Below are 24,970 nucleotides of genomic sequence, written 5' to 3' on the forward strand. Positions count from 1 at the left end.
AAAACTTTTGAACCGCTTTTTACAAATTTCCATTTTACAAATTTCCATTTTACTACTTCCTTTGTCCCATTTATTCAAAAAGTTCTGACATTTTTTTTTAAGAATTTAGCTACCTTTTGCCATTAAATATCCCTATTTTTTTTTTTTTTAAATAAATTAAATTTTTGTACTATTTTTTTTTCTTCATTTTTACAAGTTATTTTTGATACTTTTATCCACTTTTTGTAATTTTTTTTGGCCTCTTTTCATCCAAATAAGCTAACTTAAGCTCAATAAATATAACTCGTGCATTTTGCCTCTTTTTGTTCCACAGTTGAGCCCTTTTTCACAATTTTTTTTTTTATTTGTCACATTTTGCCTATTTAGGCTACCTTTTCCCATTACAAACCACCTGGTTCCTCTTTATTTGCCCATTTTTTGGCCCGTCTTGATTCTTGACTGCTTTTGGCTCATTTTGTCACTTGACATTCTTTTCCTGTCATGTATTTTTGGACACTTTTGGACCCTTTTTGGCCACCTGTTACCATGTCTGCCTCCACTCGCTTGTAAAACCGGTCCACTTCGGGTCTACGGTCCACCAGGACGATGCTCGATATGCCAGATGGCCAGTTGGTTTGATCTCAAGTGGACCATAGAGGTGGGGAATAGAACAAATTCAACATTAGTGCTACTTTGCATTTACATGTATACATGATATAAAAGTATGTCGCATATAAGGCATCAACAATGTTCAAGCAATAGGTGACAGATAGTGAATATGTTTATTTAATGTGGGGAAATCTTGTCAAATAATTTGAGGATTGAGCAGGATTTGGGAGGAGGAGTTTTTTTTCAACAATTTGAAAGTAAAAATTACTTTCATCGTGAAATAGAAACATGGGAAAACTGCCAACCTCTGTACTGTTTTGCATGGATGCCAATATTCATGTATGGATATGATCCAGTGATTTAAAATTACACTCAATTTATGCTTAATTTCAATAAATAATTCCTCATTTACAACTAAATGTTTTGGTCATTTACACTGTTTTCTCAGCCATTCTAACGTTCTCCAGTGAAAATAAAAGTCAAATTTTAGATCTTTGTTGTAGAGATATTTTTTTTCAAAACTGTTACACGTTACAAACCTTTTAATGCCAAGATTTTAGTATTTTCCGTTAGGAAAACATGGTACGTTAAAAAACATCTCAGCGGCTTGGCTTGAAAATGAATACGTCGTTGCCTTAGGGCTGGGCGATATGGACCAAAATTCATATATTGATATTTTTTCTCAAAATGGCGAACACGCGCAGAGTAACCAATCAAACGATGAGTGGACCTGACGACAATAGCACGACAAGCGTAGTTCTTTTTCCCTAAACGGAGCTAGCAGACGAAAACAGCGTGTAGTACCGTACAGACTTACAGTTTTAAATCCTCTTCTTGTTGTGGTTTCACCAATATATCCAGATCTTTTAAAACGGAGCAGAGCGCAGTTTCAAACGTCTTTTCTGTGTCAGCCGCCATGTTTGTTTTGATACTGCTTACTGCACGCGATGTGATGGTTTTTCCTGTTGGGCTCTTGTTGGCTCGATCTACTCTGGATCAAAGAAGTGAGACAAAACGGCGCCATCACCAGACCCACTTCCTTACAAAGAGTAAGGAAGTGGGTGTGGCTTCGCCAGGCTAACAAACATGTACAAATGAACAGAGAAATACACAAAAGAACAACAAAATTACACAAAAGGACACAAGAAGAGAAAAAATACACAATGGGTCAATAAAAACCTAAGAACAACATGCGTACATACCGAAAAATACACAAAAGAACAACAAAAATACACAGAAGGAAGAAAAAAATACACAATGGGACTGGGACATTTATTAACTAACAGCTGCACAATATGTGCCACTTTTGACTTTTTTGCCATAAAATAAAAATATATTGATATAGATGATATTCTAAGTTCTATATCGCTAAAATAGAAATCCCGATATATTGCCTACCCAAGTTCTTTGGTTACACCACAACTTTTCCCTGCTGCCAAACTGTTGCACATTCCCTTTAAACCCTCTCATGATCCCCCGTATCCTTAAAAGTGCTGCCAAGTGTGAAGAATTACAGGGTTGAATGAACACATTCAGGCCCCACAATCTTTTTTTTTCTTTTTCTTCCCCCTCCTGTCATTGGCTAATAAAATGTTCTCCTTTGTATCCACAGAGGAGGGAAACTTGCAGCGATTGGAAGGAAAAACAGAAACATTTTGTGTGTGTGTGTGTGTGTTTGATCGCTCAGCAGCCTCATGGGGTTGTATTCACTGTGAAGTATTTGGTTTGTTGCCTTTGTTTAATATAGAACACGGGAGGTGTGCTTTGCAGAGGGGAAGGTACAGCAGAATCCCTGAGGTTTTATGAAAGGATATTTCAGAGATCATTTGAAGTGGAACTAATGAAGTATTGCTTAAAATGGCTCTGATAAAATTTTTTTTTATTTTATTACAAATTAGGGCTAATTAGCCTCCATAAAGTCCAACCTTAGTTCTGTCACAACACAAAACAATGATGGTTCATGGCCGGGTAGCTGTAGATCACAACACATGATATTAAAGCAGATATTTTTTATTATTATACTGTTTTTATGATGGAGGATGCGGTTGTCAAAAGTTATTGCCACTTTTGGTGATTTAAAGTCAGCTCATGTGTTTGGTGAAAAGTCTTCTTCCTTCCTGTGACACAGGGGTCAGTCGGGTTCTTTTGGGTAAATTTGAGACAAAACATGCTCAACATAAAAAAGAGTCTCTCGATTAATGTAAATATGGGAGTCTTGAAATGGATAAAAACTGTTAGAATGAGAAGTTAAATTGTAAGTACACCCCCAGGTTTTTGCTGACCTGCCACTCGGGGGAGATTAAAAAAAATACCTTGATTATGGGCGTGGCTCCCAGTCACAGCAGCCCCACCCCCACAGTGCTGAAGAGTTCCACTCGGAGGAAACCCTCCTCCCATCTTTTATAGGAGGGGCGGGGCCAACAGTGACGGTTAGTGATGTCACTGATCTAATCTCCGCCAATAAAAAAAATTACTTGCAATAGCCCATAGAGGAAAGTCACTTTGACGATTTACAACTAAAAAAATGCTAAGTTTAATTACTTTGACTAAAATGTGAAGAATGGCAAAAGGATCAATAAACCTATGTTGCTTCAGACCTAATCATATATGTATTCAGCAGAGAAACGTGGTTCTAAGCTGTAATTGCACTTTAAGAATACAGATTAATTACACTGTGTAGGAAACTTCATATCGTGGGTGGTTTAATTACAAAGACAACAATGCAGAGACAGAGGTTATTTCAATGAACAATAAACAGTGAAGTCAGTAGATCTTTAGATACATTGTGTCAAAAAAAGTTGCACTGATTAAAAGAAACAAAACAAAAAACAGGATGATAGCTGTTCCCTGGGGGCTCGCTGATTCTGTTTCGTTATTTGCAGCTTACCTTAGTTCTGAGTCGTGGGGGCAACATCCTCAGCAAAGAAGCCAAGACGTTCCTTACACTCTACACAAACATTCTAAATCTCCCTAACCCTAACCCTTCGATTCACGATACTGGGTTCACGATACGATTCTCTCACAATTTATTTTACAAAATGGGACTGTAGACAAATGATGACTGAAAAATATTCCTTTATGGGGAAAAAAAATAGAAAATACTATACTATTTTTATATTTCATTGTCAAAAGAATCCCTTGATAAACTGTTCAGAACAATGCAATTTAACTAAAAATAAATCTTGAATGAAATAAATAAAGGAATAATACAAATGAAGAAGAAGCCTATTAATTTAGATTCTGGTTTTATAGTAAACAATGCAAAACTGCATAATAGTTCTTTTTCTTTTTCAAAGTGCAACTGAAAATGTATTTTGTGCCTTAACAATAGGACTTTAAAAAAAAAAAAAAAAACAGTCTGCACTGTATTTATGTCAGATATTTGTTTTTTGACCAGCAGAGGGCACTGGTAACCCAGTGGTCGGTTGGCATGCAGCTATTATAGCAGTGAAGAAGAGATGCTATGCGCTAGCAGACAGAGCTAATAGAAAAACGTGACTTTTACAGATATTCACATAATATTACAGATATTCTTTTGGTGCTAAAGGGGTAAGGAATCGTTTATGAACATGTTTAAGAGTAGTAGGCGGCAAGAAAGAAAGTAGTAGCAGATTCCTACACTGCTGGACAAGAGAAGGTTACATATATGGCGCCCTCTGCTGTTTAAAAAAAGGTACTGCGATTCAATTTCCAGAGCATCGATGTGAACCGTGATACCTATGAATCGATTTTTAACTGCCTTACGATTACATCTTTATTTTTTACTATTACACTGGATTTCTACTGGCTCCCAGTTAGCTGGAAATGCGAGGAATGAGGAGATTTTACGTGTAATCGGGAGATATAATGAGTTGTATACTATAGTCGCAGAAGTCGGTGTGAATGCAGTTATAGTTGCTTAAATCGCCCGCGATAAGTCACTTGAACATAGTCGCGCTTTTTTTGTCCAGTGACTCAGATTGCGCGATTTGAGTCACTAAATTTGCATTGCGTCATTGACATTGAGTTTGAATGTGATCTAGTTGCTGAAGTCGCATTCGGTGTGAACGCACCTTACTAAAGAGAACCACAAAACCATACAGACAGTTCATTGTGTCCTTTGAGAGGAGCAGAATCCCATATATTGGGATACAACCATGGATAAGTGCAATATTATAAGTAAAATACGATCTACTGGTGCCCTGTCCAGGGTGTAGCCCCGCCTAGCGTTTGAAGAAAGCTGGAGATAGGCACCAGCAGACCGGGTTGGAAAATGGATCGAAATACGATTCACCTTGAACATGGATGTTTTTTTTCTGTCTGTGCACTAATTCCTGTCCCTAACTAGTAGGGGTGAGGGAAAAAATCAATTCACATAAGACTCGCGATTCTAATAATCCATAATTCTGAATCGATTCATAAACTTCAGATATTGAATTTTTCTTTTTTTTCAAGAAAAACTCTGATTCAATAGATCCGCTTAATCTTTACTCAGGAAACACTGTGAACTGATCATACAAATACATATTAGTGTTCTTATAAATAGAAACTACCACTATACAAAAAAGTCAGCTAGCTTCATGCTAACTTCTATGGGAAAACCCATGTATATGCTCATGCTTACATTTACAGCGATTGGCAGTGATTTATTTAACACACAGTTTATGCTTAACTTTCACAAACACAGTCTTAGGAGTGTTAATATCAAACAGTTCTATTAAACATACTCACAAGCATACTGTATGTCGAATCGTGAGACACCCAAAGTTTCACATCCCTACTAACTAGTCAATCTGAGTTTATCCGCCGTGCTCTGGCGTTTGTCGAAAGAAGAAGCTCTTTGCATCTGTTGCATAGAGCGAAGGACTGCCAGACTCGTTCTGAAGCTATGACGTATCGCATCCACACGTGGTGGAAACTGACACAATGACTAGAAATGGAAACGTATCGGAACCGCAGTTACTCATTGAGTGGAAATTGTAGATTAGCATTCAGCCAATAAACCATGTTTTCTTTGTTGTCCCAGATTGATCACTTTGGATTCCTTGAGAACGGAACCTTCAAACAGAGATATCTTGTGGCTGACGACTACTGGGAGCAGCCTGGAGGACCCATATTGTTCTACACTGGGAACGAAGGCGACATCGCCTGGTTCTGCAACAACACTGTAAAAAAAACACATTGGATTTAAGTATTTATGCTCCACACCGTCTTCACTCTGGTAAACACATGTTTCTGTTTCTTCTCCTGGAGGGCTTCATGTGGGAAATTGCGGAGGAACTGGGAGCCATGTTGGTTTTCGCCGAACATCGTTACTATGGAGAGTCTCTGCCATTTGGAGAAGATTCTTACAGTGTGAGTTAAAAAAAAATGGAAATGTTGAAAAATATTTGGCTTTTGTTTGAAGATTAAAAAATAATTATTCAATACTCGAGATCAGTGGTGTCACTAGACTGTTTTATTGGGGGATAAAGCCCCGGATATAATTTAATTAGCACCAAATATCTTTTTTTTTTTTTTTTTTTTTTTTAAAGAAAATAAAAAAATCAAGTCCTTGAACGTCCTTTACTGCACGACAACAGTGCAATTCTCCACCATCTGTGATGCCAACACATTAGGGTGACCATACTTCCGGAGTTACCCGGGGATATTTTATAAATTAATCAATTTGTCCGGGTTTCCCAGGTACCTTGAATGCTTCTTAGAGAACACGTTCGTTTAAAACACTGTAACTCTGCTAATATTTGCTTTATCTGTGAAATGTCACCAGTTTCTGAAAGCTAAGGAGTTGCGCACTTATGCTCAAAAGACAAAAGACCCAAATAAAAGAGAAAGAAACTGTCAGATAGCAACAGGGAATGAAGAAAGGCAAGTGCAGGTTAATAGTACAGAGAAATACTGTACAAGATAAATGAATGAAGAAAAACAGTCAATGTATTCAATTCAACTTCATTTGTTTAGCGCAATTTACAACAAAGTCATCTCAATGCGCTTATCAAAATATAAAATTCATAATAAAAAAGAAAAAACCCAACAAGATCCACATGAACAAGCATTTAGCGACAGTGGGAAGAAACAACTGCCTTTTAACAGGAAGAAATCTCCGTTAGAACCAGGTTCAGAGGTGGCAGCCATCTGCGTGGACTGGTTGGGGTTAGTGGACAGAAGGACCAAAAGAACAGGATAGAGAGATAGAACATCAGAGTGTCCCAGACTAGTTGAGCCGTGAACCACAGATCAGGAACTGCCATCATCAGCTTCACGACACGAGGAGAAGGCACTGACTGCAGAAAAACATGATTATCAAGTCAGCCTGTCTTGGCCTTGGGCCGCACTCCCAGTGACCTAGTCAGCACTTATTATAAAAGTGACAAATCTCTTTCCGTTCATTGGTAAGCAGGACTCCAAGGTCTGTAAATGCGACCGTTCACAGACAAGCCCATGTCTACTCTAGTGGTTAGGTTATGTTATGATTCAATTATGATATTAATGTTATGTTATTAACAATTACGTTATGATATTCATTTTAATCTGAAATAACTTAAATGGAACCTTAGTACAGCAGTATAGCACATATGTAGTTATTTTAAGCTATAATAAACAGCATATTTTGTTTATTTAGGTAAAGCATTATGGAGAATTTAGTATGCAGAATAAAACATACAAAAAATGAATCGCCCCTGCTCGAGACGTTTTATTTTTGTTAAATTAATTGTCGTCTGCTTGCAGGACAGCAAACATCTGAACTACCTGACATCAGAACAGGCTCTGGCGGATTTCGCTGTCCTTATTCATAGTCTAAAGAGCTCCGTACGTGGAGCCCAGAACAGCCCAGTCATCGCTTTAGGAGGTTCATACGGAGGGATGCTCTCTGCCTGGTTAAGGATGAAATATCCCAATATCGTCGTTGGGTAAGACGTTAAGACGATGTGAAAGTGACTCCGAGGTGTTTTTGTGTGTTTTCTGTTCATGAAAATGTAAAATAGTCTATAATCTTTACATTTCTGAATTTTTAATGTCACCTTTCCTGACTGTCGGTTTGTGTGCGATTAAACTGTTTTGGATCTTTTTTTTTTTTTTTTAATCTTTCAGAGCTTTGGCTTCGTCGGCTCCGATATGGCAGTTCCCTGGTATGGTGCCGTGCGGAGACTACTACAAAATAGTAACAAAGGACTTTGCCAATAGTGGCCATAATTGTGATATAAACATCAGAAGATCATGGACGGCCATTAATAACGTCTCCTCCACTGGTAGGTCAAGCTGTTGTATCGGATAAAGACATTGGGGTGTCAATAAATCAAAGATCATTTGCTCAAAAAACAGATGTGAAATTGTCGAAAAAAGTTTTGTGCATTGCATTGTGGGATGTGGAGTCTCATAGACGGATGCATAGAAGTGTTTTTTTTTACCTTATTCTGTCTGTGATTTATTGTGTTTCCCAACACATTTCTGCTGTTTTTAGCCAATGAAAGTTATGGTAAAAATCAGGCTGAAATTGAATGTCTCGTGGAGTGAGGTGATCATACGGGGAATTCTGAGAACCAACTAGAACACGGGTGTCAAACTCATTTTAGTTCGGGGGCCAAATACGGTGGAGTTTGATCTCAAGTGGGCCACATATTTTATGCGGGAAAAGTAATTTCAACTTTACTTGTGCCTTAGTTTGCACAAAATATGTAAAAAAACGACCATATCCAAGCAATAAGTGACAGATATCGGTCCCAACAGGATCTTCACTTTAAATTTCCTAGGTTTTGTGACCAATATCTATTTAATTAAGGAAAATATTTTTCAACTGTTTACCATTAAAAAAAGATTGCAATCTAGTTTAATTTACGAATTTGATGCTCAAAAAGGGTCAAGTTAGGCCCCCGGACCACGAGTTTGACACGTGAACTAGATCAAAAAATGGTTGTTCTTGTCCTTTTTGTCTGGCAAACAATTAAACAATTAGAAATCACAGTAAAAATTAAGTAAAAGCACTTCTACGCATCTGTCTATGGGACTCCACATCCCACAATGCAATGCGTGAAACATGTCCAAAAATGTCAACAAATCAAGTCTTTACAGTGGAGATGAAAACAGACTTTCCACTGGAAAGTCAAACTTTCTATGTTGTTTTTATGAATAAATAATCTTAAATTAATTGATTTGTGAAGATTTGTCTTTATATATTGAAATTTAATTAAGGTTTTGAAGCAGAGGTTGATAAATCATCCCCTGAGCTAAAAGACTAGTGTTTAACATGTTTGGTTGTTTATAGTACTTCACCATATTTAGGCACGTCTGCCCCTCAGAAGTACGTAGACTCAAGAGACCAAGTTTCTGATGTATTCCCACCATTAACTTTTGTGTTTAAACATCTGAAAATAAAGCACGCAATAAGGTTTGGGAATGATTCTCACAGGACCAATCGACTTAGGTGTGTATCAGGAAATGTGCTGTGTTTGGGTCCCTTGGTGCCTGTGCCATTACCATAATAGTTTACAGGTGCAATGAGTGATTTTAATAGTATTTATTATATTCTTAGTGATAAAAGTACAGCTTTAACCATTTAAATTCTCCTTCCTTTTATCAAAGAAAGTTGAGTTTCTGCAAATATTTACTAATGTTGTGTCTCATCACTTATTGTGTTAAAATGTATTTATAAGTTGTTTTGTTGTTGTTGTGTTTTTAGTGCCTGGTCTTCAGTGGTTATCGGAGGAGTTCAGTTTATGCTCCCCGCTTAAAAACCAAAATGACGTCCTCGTCTTCAAGAACTGGCTTCAGGAGACGTGGGTGAGTCTGGCCATGGTGGACTATCCATACGAAGCCAACTTCCTCCAGCCGCTGCCGCCCTGGCCAATCCAGGTAGGAAAACACTCAGTGATCAATGTTATTTGTCACAGTTTTATTGATTCAATATCAATGTAATGATCTATTTATTAAAACACAGCACTTTCAATTGATGAATTAATAATAGTCTAATAGATAAATAAGTTGCATCTGAGAAAACTGGGCCCAGACATGCCACCAAAAATGGAAGAGAGCTTTAAGCTATTCAAAGAAGAGCTTAAAGAAATGATTAAGGACATGAAAGAGGAACTATCTATGAAGATGGAGAACATGACGAATGCCTTGGAGAAATCATTGAAAATACTGGAGAATGATGTCAAGGTACTGAAAGAAGAAAATGTAAAGAATGCAGAAAAGATAAAAACATTGGATGCGAGGGTTGAAGAACTGGAAAGAAAAGAAAGAGAAAAGGATGTCATCATCACGGGCCTAAAGATAAGGCCAAGGAGCTACGCCAGTGCAACAAGACAAACTGAGGATCCGACCAGCGAAGACGAAAAATCGATTGAAGAACAGGTGATTGATTACCTGGACTCGAAAGGCATTGAAGTGAAACCAGACAACATCAACTACTGCCAGCTGCTGCCAAAACGCAAAGACACCAGAGATGTGAAAATTACATTCACCAACGTGAAATATAAAGCTGAAATAATGAAACAAGGAAGAAAACTGGCCGGAACGATGGTGTTTATGAACGAGAACCTGACGAAGCAAAACGCAAGTATCGCATGGAAAGCACGCCAACTAAAGAAAGGAGGAAAAATTGTGAAAAACTGGACCAGAGGCTGCAGGATTTACATCACACCTCCAGGAGGAGAAAATGGAAAACCCGTTCTAGTCCAAAGGATGGAAGACCTGGAAAAATACGAATGAGGTGCCTAAAAGTCAAGAACACTGATAAAGGTCATGGATATGGACAGTATCACTAAAAATCATCCGCAACATCATCAACATCAACAACGGGAGATTAATCAAGTAGACGAAGTGGACCCAAACAACTTTTCACATTGGAAACAATACACGAACAGCCATTATTACACAGAGAATGACTTCAAAGTGGAAAATAAGAACGAAAAAGGTCTGTCACTTGTTCACTGTAATTGTCGCAGTATGTATGCAAATTTTGAAGACATTAAGGATTACATCTCTACATTGTATAGATTTGACATAATAGCACTGTCAGAAACTTGGATGAATGAAAAAAAAGGCATGGATTTTATGATAAAAGGATATAAATTTGTCTATAAGAACAGATTACATAAGCCAGGAGGAGGGGTAGCACTATTCATAAAAGAAAATATAGATATGGAGATAATAGAGTCTTTGAGTTTAGCTGTGGAAGAAGTAATGGAATGTATAACAGTGAAAATTACAAGTCCAGAGGGACATAAGATAATAATCTGCTGTTTGTATCGTGCACCTGACTGTAAAATAGACATATTTAATGAGAAACTAACCAAAATGATAGAAGAAATCAAAAATAAGAGATTACTGATATGTGGAGACTTCAATATAAACATTTTAAATCCTTTAAAAAATACACACATTGAAGACCATGTACACAAATGGATTAAAACCTCTCATAACGCAACCAACCAGAATTAATAAACACAGCTCAACACTGATAGATAACATCTTCACAAACATACAAAACACAGATGTAAAGAGTGGTATATTAATAAATGACATCTCTGATCATTTACCAATATTTATGATACTAAACGCAAAAGAGAAGAAGAACCGTGTAAATCATAACACACAGACATACAGGAGACTGGAAGGAGAAAAACAATTACAAAACTTTAAACAACAGATAAAAAGAGAGACGTGGGAGAGTGTCTTCAAGGAAGAAGACGTGAACGTAGCATATGACACATTTACAGACACAATAACGACAATATACGATAAATGCTGCCCTTTGAAACAAATAACAACCAAAAGTAAAATAAACAATGTACCATGGATTAATAAGAAAATAGCCAACGTATGCAAAAAGAAAAACATACTATATAAAAAATATATAACAGAAAAAACATTAAAAGCAGAAATACGTTATAAAAAATACAGAAACAAAGTTAATAATTTACTTAGAGAAAAAAAAAGGGAATATTATGAAAAACAATTAAAAGAGAATAAAAACAAAAACAAAAAATTGTGGGAAATAATAAATAACATAACCATGCGCAAATGCAAAGAAAAAAATGCAGATCATTTTATAATAAACAATGTAAAAGAACACAATAAAAACATAATAGCACAAGAACTCAACAGTTTTTTCATTAATACTGGAAAAGACATAGAGAAAGAGATAAATAAACACCCAACACTTAAATGGAACCATTTTGACAATGACAAGAAAGACATTGATAAGTATCTTGTACTCGAAGAAGTAACAGAAGCAGAGGTGGACAGAATAATCACTACCAGTACTTCAAAAAAATCCAGAGACGTTAATAATCTAACTATGAGTCTAATAAAAACCATAACAGCTGAAATAACCCCGCCACTAACATATATAAGTAATCTATCATTCAAGAATGGTGTTTTCCCAGAAAAAATGAAAATTGCAAAAATCAGACCGATTTACAAGGGTGGAGAAAAATGTAATTTCACTAATTATCGACCTATATCAATATTACCACAATTATCAAAAATTCTGGAAAAACTGTTCATGAACAGACTCGACAAATTTATAGAAGACAATAATCTACTACATGAAGGACAATATGGATTTAGAAAAGGACGTTCAACAGCAATGGCTATAATTGACATCACGGAGAATATAAGAGAAGCATTAGAAAAAAAACTATTTGTATTTGGAATTTTTCTGGACCTAAAAAAAGCCTTTGACACAATTAATCATGATATTCTACAAGAAAAACTTCAAAATTACGGAATAAAGCGTAACGCCTTAAAATGGATTAAAAGCTATATGACAAATAGAAGACAATATGTTGACTTTGAAGAACACACATCAAAATGCCAAACCATACAATGTGGTGTTCCTCAGGGTTCAATTTTGGGGCCAAAACTGTTCATTCTATACATAAACGACATTTTCAAAGTCACCAATTGCCTAAAACTAACATTGTTTGCAGATGACACAACCATTCTATGCTCAGGCAAAGAAATTAACACTTTAATAGAGTCAACAAATGAAGAACTATTAAAAATTCAAACATGGTTAGATGTAAATAAACTATCCCTAAACGTCAGTAAAACAAAATTCATTAACTTTGGAAAGAGAAAAAAAACAGGAGATATAAGACTGAAACTAAACAAGGAAATAATAGAACAAGTAAAAGAATATAGGGTACTTGGAGTGTGGATGGACGACAAGCTGACCTGGAAAAAACATATACAAATAGTTAAAAACAAAGTGGCCAAAAGCAGCTACATCTTATGGAAGCTTCAACAAATCCTACACACCAAATCACTTAAAACAATATATTCTTCACTCATAGCATCGCACCTAAATTACTGCTCCGAAATATGGGGTAATAACTACAAAACGTATCTAGAACCACTATTTAAACAACAAAAAAAAGCTATAAGAATTTTACATAAAGTACCACACAACACACACACAAACGATTTATTTGAGAAGTCAAAATACCTAAAACTGCAAGAAATAATACACTATAACACACAAATACACGCATTTAGGGCTTCATCAGGAAAATTACCACATCAAATCCAAAAACGTTTCACTTACAATCAAAATCCCTACGAATTCAGACATAATAATGTGTTTAGACCAAACAGGATCATATCAAACGTTGGCAAACATAGTACTGTGTATAGAGCCATGAACCTCTGGAACAGCCTTGACAAAGAGACACAACAGTCAGATAATCTGAAACAATTTAAGAACGAAACGAGGAGGACATTTTTACACACATACAGATCTCAAGTCAACTCTCCATTGAACTCTTGGAGAGTTGGAGGAACGTAAACAACGACTGGAAAAGAAAGCTCGTGGAAACACGGGGGAAAAAGACTGTGATGAGGAGTAACAACAGGAACAATGACTGCAGACAAGAACACATCACAAAAAAAAAAAAAAAAAAAAAAAAGGGAAGAAACGAGGTTGGATGTAAAATTATCTGTGTTCAAATTAGGGGACGGATCTAGATAAGCATAATGCTTTTTTCCGTCGCCCTTTCCGGCATGAAAAAAAAAAAAAAAAAAAAAAAAAAAAAAAACAATGATGTGATTTTGCTCTGAATGTCAAATGAATTTCTGTGAATGCAACCATGTCGGAAATGAACTGAATAAATAAAAATAAAATAAAAAAAGTTCATTAATGTTTCCTGGCTATTCAAACACACTAACATTGTGTTTAGGAAGTATTTTTCAAAATAAAAGTGCACCTGCTCTTACATTTTTCAAGGAATTTGTCAAAATAACCTCCAATCTGACTTACCACATTTATCTATTTATCTGAATAATATCCATTGTTATCTTAAAGATGTAAATCCTTGTTTTGATCAGAAACAAAATGGGTTAAAAGTGACCAAAAATGGTCATGAAATCGGATTTTAGAAACCACAGAATTTGGTTAAAAGTTGCACATTAGAGTGGCCAAAAACAGACAGAAAAAGTGGTAAAAAGGGTAGCTTTAAAGTGTCAATATTAGCTTGAAAGTGTCAGAAAAAGTAGGAAAAATTAGTTAAACTTGCAAATAATGGGCATGACAAATCGTGAATGTGGCAATATTGGCATGAGATATGGTGAAAAGAGGTTAAAAGTGACAATAATGGGTCAACACATCCGACTTTAGGTGGGAAAAGTGGTGGAATGGATTTAAGTGCCAAAAATGTTTTGAAAGTGGAAAAAAAGTGCAGAAAAGGCATTGACATTTGATGGAGAAGTGTCAGAAATGGGAGTAATGTAGCAAAAATGCATAAAGGAGCAAAAATATGACAAGAAATAAAGTGATGAAAATAGCTTAAAATATGGTAAGTTTGTGTAGTTGCAGAAAAAGGGTAAAAATATTCCTAGTTTCATCTGGCTCCGCCCTCCTGACCCCAAGGTTGAGAACCCCTGCACTAAATCAATTAGGTTGAAAAATACTGTTAAAGTTTCATTTATTGAGAAAACTTTTTATTGAGGGAATTTACTTTGAAATTCACAATAAGCTCCTGAAAATACTCATAAAGCCACATCAAAGTGATCAGCAGAAGCCTCTGAGGATGACTGACAGTTGGCAGTTGAAACATGTCAGGAGATCAAAGTCAATTTCAAAGTAAACTTCCTGAAAAAAAAAAAAAGCTGCCTGAATAAATGAGACTTTAACATATTATTCCAAAAAAGAAGACATACTTGCTGGAATTATGAACCACATTTTATGTTGTGAAAAATGAGGCTCATCAGATAATGAGCTGCCACTGAATGGATTGTGAGTTTCTCCATTAATCGACTCACTTTCCACAGCCTGCTGCTGCTGTTTACCCTCTTCAGTGAAGCCTCCTCACTAAACCTCCATCAGAATCAGATCCGTCCTACACTTTTTGTTTGTTTTTTTGGGTCGGTGCCTGATTCTAATTCTAATCCTGACACTGTTGCGAAGAATTGAAACAAATGTGCGATCCGGCCGATTGTGCCACAAGTGTTTGTTGTGTTTTTTTTATTTACAACAGCTGTTGGACTGGACTTCATTAATATTCACAGGCGTGGGGGGGGGGGGGGGGGGGGGGGGGGGGGCTTGTTTCTCTTTAGATTTGAAGTATTCTTTAGATTTAAGCCACTGTTCCCAGTCTTTTCATCCGCACACTCCGTCAGATCTCCGAGGTGTTCCCCTTTAAAAAAGTTCACGTGGCTTCACAGAAAGAGCTTTAACTGACGCTGAGCAGGACACTGATGTACGGTCATTTAGTGTTTTGGCAAAAATGACACAGATTTATAAATGGGATAAATGATATTCATTAAATGCAATAAGAATAGGATGAAAACAAAATCACACGTACCAAAATTAAAAGTTGATATAATCATAAACCATTTTGTTTTTGAAACCGATTCCAAATATATCTCAGATTTGTCATTTATTAATGAATTTGTTATTACTCCCATTGTGTGTTTGGTTCTATCGTAATACAGGTCCAGTATAACAATCCGTGTACCCTTCGTTCTTTGGTTATTCCGTTTTAAAACCAAATCAAAATAACAAATTAACAGTGTGGTTATTTTGTTTTACTGATATCTATTAAATACAGAAATACCAGATAAGCAGAGTTTTTCTGTTGTTCTATTTGTGTGATATTTTAATATTTACAGGGAAATTAGAGCGAGAACTGAAGTCCGCTGCACCTCGTTTCCCTCTCCAGGTCCTGGACCAGGTCTCCTCACACATTAGGACTATTTAGCATTTATTTCAGCAGTTTTCTGGTTCTGCTCATGTTTTCATTCAGTCTGTGGATGTTTTAGCTCGTGAGAACTTCTGCACATTTATGTTTTGTTTCGCGGTGTGACTGACTATTAACTGTGAGGCTGGTGTGAGGAACAATCCATGTTAGAACTTCTACCATTTGACACTTTTGCAAAAACAATTACAGCTTTTTTGAGGGCAGTAAAATGTTTATTTTGCACGTTATAAATACCGCTAACAGCAGCCGTCAACACACACAGAAGTTGATCTCAAGAAATGAGGAGCACCAGTAGATTCATTACACCACCTCTGGTTCCACATATCATGAGCATGTTTTACATGACATCCATTTTTTGGTTTTGATTTATTTATGTATAAATAATGTTTCAATTCCCCAGTAATGTGACGTATGTGTTGCTTCTTTTTATGTCCGGACCGGGAGCAAAACTCCAGTCACCAGTTTATCTGGATACTATTTGGACCATAACACTGGTAAAGTTGACAGGTAATCACAGATTCAGACTTCCAGCATCAATAACTTTTTAACGAAACGTCATTGACACAAATGACACCTCTGCCACCAGTGTGAGGTGGACAACATGATACAAGATCATTTTTTATCAAACGCAGCAGAATAAAAGTCCGTCTGTGTGTCTTCTCTGTGTGGTGAGAATAAAACATATGAAGCTTTCGTCCTTGTTTCCCCGTAAATATCAAAATATCACACAAACAGAACCAGATTTATTTTTAAAACAGAAAAAACGCTGCTTGTTTGGTTTTTGGTTTTTTCGTTTTCCTGTTTCTGGTTTTATATTAATAAAACTAAAAAACAATCAGTTTTTTCTATTTTTTATTTTGGGTTTTTGAATGAAATAAGCAAAGAACGAAGGGATTTATAACAAAACTATAGAAGTTAACTTCCTGTTTTTCATATTTTCAACAAAGAAAAGATGTTATCATTCACTAATGTTAAGCAGCGTCTCATGACCTTCTGTATTAGCTGGGATTAATTGCTCTGCTGTACAAAAGAGAATTTTAAAGTTGCATCTGTTTAATTATTGTTTTCTTTTATATATAAATAAATGCTTTCTAATGCTTTTCATGACCAATAAATATAGGGCTGTCAAGAGAGTATAGAAAATTGATGAATCATGCTTTATGTGAGACTATAAAGGGCTGCTGACACCTTTAGTTTAGACCATCAGGGGAAATAATGATGTGTACTTTAGTCAATCTCCAAATAATAGAAATTATGAATGAAATAAAACGTCAGGTCCATATGAAGTGCTATAAAGTTAGCACATCAGAAACGGAAAGGACACGTTTCTTAGCACAATTATGTGGATTACAATTATTTCTCTTTATCAGATAATCACATTTATCTACTGACTTTGTTCATTTGTCACTCACGGACGTATTCACTTTGGCTCTGAACCTCGTCATCTTGTCCAGTGTGGATTGGAGACACTGTCTGCTCGTAGCACGTTGCAGCTAGCACTGTCTGAGTGTCCGCGCTTGCTGTCCATGCTAGCCGCTACATGTTTAGCATTGAGGTGCTAGCTGATGCTGCAATGCTCTGGTGATCAGCAAATTCTTTCTGGCACAAATTTCACACAACTGGGCTTTAGTTTTTCATCCAATGTTTTATTTAAGCCAAAATTAATGCAAACAAAAGCACAGCAGTGTCTTATCTTATTGTAGTATGTGCATCAGTATTATTGGTAGACCTGGAACCATTCCTGGCATTTTGTGTCCTGACCAGCCCACTACATTATCAGAAACACCACGTATAAGCTGTTATTAAAGTCTTAATTTGAATTATTATCCCCCAAGAAAACCTTAAAAGGGGGGCATTTTTAACCACTTTATTTTTACCTATTTCTGTGGGTGTCCCGATCCGATATTGATATCGGTCTGATATCGGCTAGAAAACGAATATCGAATTTTATCGAACTGCATCTAAAATCTCCGATATATATTAAATTGTAGAATACTGTGGATATAATGTTGAAGGTTAAAATGAGTGTAACCAGTTGGTTAATAATAAATGGGTCAGTTTTTCTCATACCTGCTGTTGCTGAATATTGTTCACATCACTTGATCATGCCTTTTCTAACATTATTACAAAATATGTAATAAAAGTTTGTATGATTCGTGCTGTTATCATATCTGGCAATACCTAAGGTTGCAATATCGGTATCGTATCGGAAGTGAAAAAGTTGTATCGTCACATACACCGATTTCCTTTGGCCATTTTTTCCCATTTTCTAAAAGTTCTGACACTTTTTTTTCAGACTTTAGCTATTTTTTGCCATTAAATATGACTTTTTTCCTATTTTGTCCATTTTTTTTTTTTTTTTTTTTTTTACATTTATCCAATATTAATTTTTTTTAGCCACTTTTCATCCCAAAAAGCTAAATTTTGCCCAATAAATCCCTTTTGTTTCCTTTCCTCCTCCTCCTCTTACCTATTTTTGTTCCACATCTTTGTCCTTTTTCACTAATGTTTGCCACATTTAAGCTACGCTTTGCCATTACATACCACCTGGTTCCTTTTGATTGACCATTTTTTGGCCACTCTTGACTGCTTTTGGCACTCTTTTCTTGTCAAGTTTTTGACACATTTTGTCCAACCTGTTACCATGCCAGCCTCCACTCACTGGTCAAAAAAACCCAAAAAAAACGTAGCGACCCGGACCGGTCCTCCGGGACAATGTCCGATGTCCATTCCCCCCCTCTGGGAACTCTTGAAGTTAGAAAAATTCTGCACTGTTTGGATTGGAATACAAAAAAAAAAAGAGAGATTAATGGCGTAATTTTTTTTTGGTGCGTTATTTTTTTCTGTAATTAATTAATCGCAATTGCGTAACTCATTAAAGTGACAGCCCTAAATAAACTAGTTGTATCTTTTTTTTTTTTAAATAAAAAGCATAATAAAAAAGCGGACATTGATGGAGAAACGTGGGGGGGGTGGTCACAGAAAAGTTAGACACAGTTAGAAAAGTCTTTCCTTTTGGTTTTGACGTGTAGGCTTTGTTTGCGTGTCACGTGTGGAAACCAAGCTCTGTTATTGACCCTTTGCTTCCTCTTTTCAATACTTTCTTTTCCAAACAGGAGACTTCCTCTGGTCTGACACCTTTTTTTTTTAACTATTATTCTTTAACTAAATGAGGAGCCTCAAGATTGTCCTCTTAGGTGAAATAAACACAAAGTGGTCATTTAAAGTTTCTGGCTCCTTGCCTTTAATGCATGCGACCCCTATGGGTGGTTTAAGCAGTTTAGGCAGTGGGTGCAAAAAAGGAGCTTTTTTTTCTCTTTTTAATGACAAAGCTAATGTGATTATCTGAGTGAGTGTGAGAACGGGGTATTGAGGGCTTAGAGGAGGGGAAATCTGTTGGCAGAGATGAATGTAAAAGCCTAATCCTATCTGAAAAGTAAGGAGAGGATGCTTTTTGGGAGCTATTGCTGTGTTTTTTTCTCTCTCCACGGTATAAATCTCTGCTTGGACATGTCCGTAGGCCCTCCTCATCCATCGACCACCAACTCCTCCCCGACCCCCGCAGACAAAAGCCTTAGTAACAGACTCCACGCTATATCGCAGTGCCCCTCCGTCCTCCCCAGAGCCAAAGCTTTTTTTCCCTACTTGACAAAGAGTGAAAGCACAACAACCACAGCCCAGCTCCACCACTGCAACCATAACAACACGCAGCGAAAAACCCCAACCAGAGCCGAACCTCAAATATTTATCATTCGCACCGAGAGTCACTCATTGTAACGAGAGTTATTTTCAAATTTAAAATCATTTCGATCATTACTTTGGACTGAATGAATGGATGTTTTTTGTTTTTTCGCCCCTTCTGCTGCCAACATGGGAGCAATAAATTAAAGTTCATTCCAGGGAATGTTGTATGCAAATCAGGCGCCACCACTTTTTATGTGCAAAAGCACTTTATGGCCCACGAGAAAGCAGCTTTCAGGCCGGTAAACAACTAGACGTTTTTACTGTTTCTCTGCAGTGTTATCACGTAGGGGTGTAAGGATATATTCAACCAACGATTTGATTCGAATCCTTATTTAACAAAAAAAAAACTCAAATCAAAGGTTGGGATGTAATGATGCACTAACTACTTTCAGTTTGAATAAATATACATTGGAGAAAAAAACTGATTTTTATTCTCTATTGAAATTGTTAAGATATTTTTAACTAATATATGTTCTTCTTATAACCTTCTTACAAACCATTTGAACTGGCGACACACCGAAAATCCACCCAGCTTTTTGGAACACTTTTCCCACTGAAACTGGATGTGCTTGGTTAATAAATATTGCAGAGAAGCTGGTTTTCATCAAGAACTTAAATGCACTTTGTGTTTTAATGAGAGAACATATTTAATTTGGGTGACTAATAGGTTTGTTACAGAAAATGACAACAAAAGTACACAAAAAGACAAGAAAAACACAAAAAATAAAACTAACAAATAAGCAAAATGACAACAGAGGTACCGGAAAATTACTCAAAAAAAAAAAAAAGCAAAATGACAACACTAATACATAATATGACTCCAAGAAACGTACATTTTACAAGAAAAATGCACAAAATGTCACATAAAGAGCAAAACAACAACAGACATACTGTACACAGAATGACAGAAAAACACACAAAATACATCCCTAATATTACAATTATATTATACAAACACTGAATATTTAACCCCCGTGTGTGTGAACTAAGATGTGATGAAATATCTCATTATTTCTCTCAATTTGTCTCGTTGTCGTGTGTTTTTCAGGAGGTCTGCAAGTATTTGACCTTTGAATCGAGTGTGTCCGACTACCACCTGCTACACGGCGTGTCCCAGGCCGCCAACGTTTACTACAACCACACCGGAGGAACTTCCTGTCTCAACACGTCTCAGACGGCCACCGGCAGCCTGGGGTTCCTGGGCTGGTTTTACCAGGTGAGCAGCAAAGCAAAGCCAACCACAGCTGGAGCCGTCACCATGAATGATCGTCTCTCTTCCTCTCCCCTCAGGCCTGCACAGAGATGGTGATGCCCATGTGCACGGACGGCGTGCACGACATGTTTGAGCCTGAGGAGTGGAACTTCCAGGCATTTTCTGAAGAGTGCTACGGCATGTTCGGTGTCAGGCCGAGAGCGGACTGGGCCGAGACCGTTTACGGGGGGAAGGAGGTCAAAGCCCACAGCAACATCGTCTTCAGGTAAATGTCACCAGCCACAGGTGTGTGTGTGTGTGTGTCGTGTGTTGTGTGTGCCCTGTGCCAGCTGGGCGGTATGACCAAAAATGTATATCACAGTATTTTTCAAAATTGTAACTTTTTCACGGTATATGACGGTATTGGAGAATAATTCTACACAGTAGTAATACAAATTTGCAACAACAGCCCAATGGCTCTTTGCCGTGCTAGCTTAGCTTTAGCATTAGCTTGATTTCTAGCTTTAAATGCTGCATACTCAGTGGCGTGGTGGTTTCTTATGGTGAATAAGGTGGTGTTTTCTTTGCAGCTCCACTATGACTTATTTCCGCATTATAGGAATTACAAATTGCGATCCTTTGCTATCTTTTTGTGTAGAACTGCCGACATGCTAAGCTAACGTTGCCTCCGTGTTCGTGAGTGTTGTTCTCCTGTAGCAGAAGCATGCGCACGCAGGCACATGCTCACATGCAGCTTCAGAGCTTTCAGTTGTGTCTTTCTTATGATTTACACCATATTTAACACCGGAGCGCTACTGTTTACCTTCTTATTTAGAAGTGCAACGTTGAAAAGGGTCCGGTCTGAAACGCGGCGCAGCGTAGCATTCTGAGAGTTGTGTAATCAAATACACCGGTATGGCGGTATATTGAAAATCATAATGAAAATTAGGGATGTAACGATTCACTCAACTCCCGATACGATTCGATTCACGATACTGGGTTCACGATATGATACAAAATGGGACTGTACATAAATGCGCTTTACATATCAGCTCTTTCACCCAATCACTCTCACATTCACACACCAGTGGGACAGGACTGCCATGCAAGGCGCTAGTCGACCACTGGGAGCAACTTAGGGTTCAGTGTCTTGCCCAAGGAGACTTCGACACATAGTCAGGTACTGGGATCGAACCCCCAACCTCTCGATCAGAAGACGACCCTCTACCACCTGAGCCACGGTCGCCCCTATGCTTCAGAGGATTTAAGAAATGGGGATGATAACATTCATCTACTTGTTTAGTAGGAAAAATGTCATGGAAATGTGTGACATGGTCCCAAAACATTACTTGTGAAATCTTTATTACCTCCAACCAGTGAATAACCTTCATGTTTTACACAGTGTGATTGGATGTTGAATGCATCACAGGATAAAATGATCACTACTCGAACCTTAACACGTAGCGCAAAATTCTGAATGAGATTATGAGTGCAATTGGACAAATTTGTCTGTTTGTCGCTTTTTCCAGACATTGAATCACCCGTTTTCTGATGACAAACAGCGTTTAAAAGTGAGATATTGTCCCAAAAAAGGCATGTGAGGCATTTTCATTTCAGCTTGGATCGTGATTTGAAATAAAGAGAACGTGAATTACAGTTTTTAAATATATTTTCTTAATTGAGGGAAAATCGAAGGCCATACCCACTGTCCTATTGCGGTATTGAACATCTCTTTGCTCCAGCATGTCTGAATTGGAGTTAAATCACAATCCAGCTCTGCAGAAAGCCTGTTTAATGTAACCAGTCTAGTTTTATTGGAGTATTACAAGTTTAACTTGAGTTTGCATTAAAAATATGTCAAAAAAAGTGATGAAATTAAGTTAAAATATGGCAAGTTTGGTGTAGTTGCAGAAAAATGGTAAAAAAAATAAGCAAAAATGGGCTAAAATTGTTAAAATATATACATCAAGTTAAGCTTGTATTTCATAGACATAAGCATAAAAACTCACCAATATTGCTGCAGCTTTGCTTGATTTTCTGTGGACTTGTTTGTTGGTAAATTTCAGTAACGGAGGACTGGATCCGTGGTCATCCGGCGGCGTGAACCACAACATCACAGAAACCTTGGTGTCCATCGTGATTCCAGAGGGAGCTCATCATCTGGACCTTCGCTACAGTAATAAACTGGACCCTCCCTCAGTACGAGCAGCTCGAGCTTTAGAGGTGAAGTATTTTCACGAGTGGATCAGACAAGCCAACACCGGACGGAAAACTGTGGCAGAGCACTTTGATCCAAAAGCAGGAAAGAAATTGATTACGCTTAAATAATCAAAAGTTGTTGGTTTTTCATGTGGTGCGTTCTATTACCAAATATTTTACCAAAGTTTTCCTCTTCTTTTGTTTACCTTATCTAAAAGCAAAGTTATAGATTTTTCAGGTTTTGATGATGTGATCGTTTTGCACGATGAGCCCAATGTTTCCTTTTTTATTTACAATCAGAGCCAAATGTAAAGCGAGTGTGTATTTAATGTCATATTTGTTACCCAAAAATTTTTTACATTTTGTTGCATTTGGAGGAATTATAAGCTTAAAGCAAAGGATACCTGTAGTGGAAATGTATACAACAATTTTTTTTATTATTATGTATTACCAATAAACAAAATATGTGCACCTTTTTAAAAAAAAAATCATTAAAATAATTTTTTTGAACGATTTTATACTTTGGGGAGCCGCCATTTTGGAAAGGATTTGACGCACATTCGTTGATTCCTATTTGCAGTGTTCTGTTTGTCTACAGTTTCTGAACAATGGCGGAGTCTAAAGCTAATAGTTGCTATAACAACAAAAGGAAAAACCCCACAGAAACATTTATTTTGCGTCTCAAATCCAAATAACGACACTAAGTCAGAGTTATCGGTATGCAAGGTGATATGCGAGGACCGCTTCAATCTGAGCTACTATGAGAGGGATCTGTGGGCTGTGCTAATGGGCTAATCTAATGGGCACCAAGCCAAAGTTACGTCTGAAACCAGACAAAATTTCTTCACAATGCAGCTTGTAAACGTACTTGTTCAGAACACTACTACGTTTCTGCTTACTGGTGATACTTTGGGGGGTTTCATGGCACTAACCACACCCCCACCACATTGTTCCCTTTTTATTTCCTTGTGGCTAAATGATGAACACTCTCCTGAGAACTTACCTGTCAGGTGCTGATCCTCAGAGGTAGTGCAGCATCATCCCGTCAATGAACAGATATCCTTTCACGCAGCTTTCATCACAGTTGCTACTACTAGTAACTACTCAGCCATGGCTCGTTTCTACTGGCAACAACTGAGAGAGGTGATATTTAATCCTCTCGAAAACTGAATGAGTGGTAACGCACGGCTGCTTCGCGACCAGAACCGACAGAAAAACAGCACTTGTTACGTCTCTACCTCCCACAATGCACCATTTCTTCAATGAACGTGCATCATATCCTGTCCAATATGGTGGTTCTCCATGGTTTATGCCCCAAGGTATACAATTGTGCGAAAAAGTCATTTTAATGTGTTTTTTTTCAGAAAAAGGTGAACATTTTTTGTTTATTGGTAAGACATTAAACACATTTCTTTGTTATATACATGTTACATACAGGTACCCTTTAATGTCATATTTTTATATCCACATTTTTTTTTAAATTGTGTTACCTTTGGATAAATTTTAAGCTAAAGTTTATTTTGTACACGTTAAGAAGGTAATACACCACAATGTCATTAAAATAATAAGGTAATACAACACAGTTGTGCATTTTTTTGTTCTGGATTTATGTTTTGAACATATCTGCAATTATTTTCATTCCCCAAAAGCCTGTTTTTCCACTGAAACCAATTTTAAAAAGCTGCAGATTGAATCATTACCTTGTTTCCAAATCCTTCTCTGAAGCCTCTGACTTAAAGACACTTTGTCATATTTTATAATCCTTTCAAACATTCGTCTGTAACTCACAGGAACAATTGCACATGTTGGAGATTTAATAAAAACCCAATCGGAGGAGGCCAATAAAGCGACCGGCGGGAGGTCATCGCTGACCTCACTCCTGTGGACCGACCTTATGTTGGATTCCCTCTTATTATTTCACCGGCTGCCATGAAGCTTTAAATTGTGGCAGCCCATCCACTCTGCTTTGTCCCCCCCGTGAATATTAATATTAGTTCAACTCCTGCGGTGCCACATAGAGGGCAGACGGGCTAGATGGGAGGTTAAGGTGGTAATTGGGACTAGGAAT

At 37.1% G+C, this 24,970-nt stretch overlaps 1 protein-coding gene across 1 annotated transcript in view; it reads left to right on the forward strand.

Annotated features, from left to right (window-relative positions):
- The window catches only part of prcp (prolylcarboxypeptidase (angiotensinase C)), a 28,931-nt gene extending 4,451 nt beyond the window's left edge, over nucleotides 1-24,480 (forward strand). Inside the window, exons 2-9 of the mRNA XM_028465596.1 lie at nucleotides 5,594-5,734; nucleotides 5,821-5,922; nucleotides 7,297-7,478; nucleotides 7,660-7,817; nucleotides 9,245-9,417; nucleotides 20,560-20,727; nucleotides 20,802-20,989; nucleotides 22,770-24,480. Of these exons, the coding sequence (XP_028321397.1) occupies nucleotides 5,594-5,734; nucleotides 5,821-5,922; nucleotides 7,297-7,478; nucleotides 7,660-7,817; nucleotides 9,245-9,417; nucleotides 20,560-20,727; nucleotides 20,802-20,989; nucleotides 22,770-23,031 (1,374 nt within the window). The 3' untranslated portion in view covers nucleotides 23,032-24,480. The remainder of the gene's footprint in view (nucleotides 1-5,593; nucleotides 5,735-5,820; nucleotides 5,923-7,296; nucleotides 7,479-7,659; nucleotides 7,818-9,244; nucleotides 9,418-20,559; nucleotides 20,728-20,801; nucleotides 20,990-22,769) is intronic.
- Nucleotides 24,481-24,970: the final 490 nt, after the last annotated feature.

The sequence above is a fragment of the Gouania willdenowi genome, chromosome 13, assembly GCF_900634775.1.
Source record: "Gouania willdenowi chromosome 13, fGouWil2.1, whole genome shotgun sequence".
NCBI classification, from domain to species: domain Eukaryota; kingdom Metazoa; phylum Chordata; class Actinopteri; order Blenniiformes; family Gobiesocidae; genus Gouania; species Gouania willdenowi.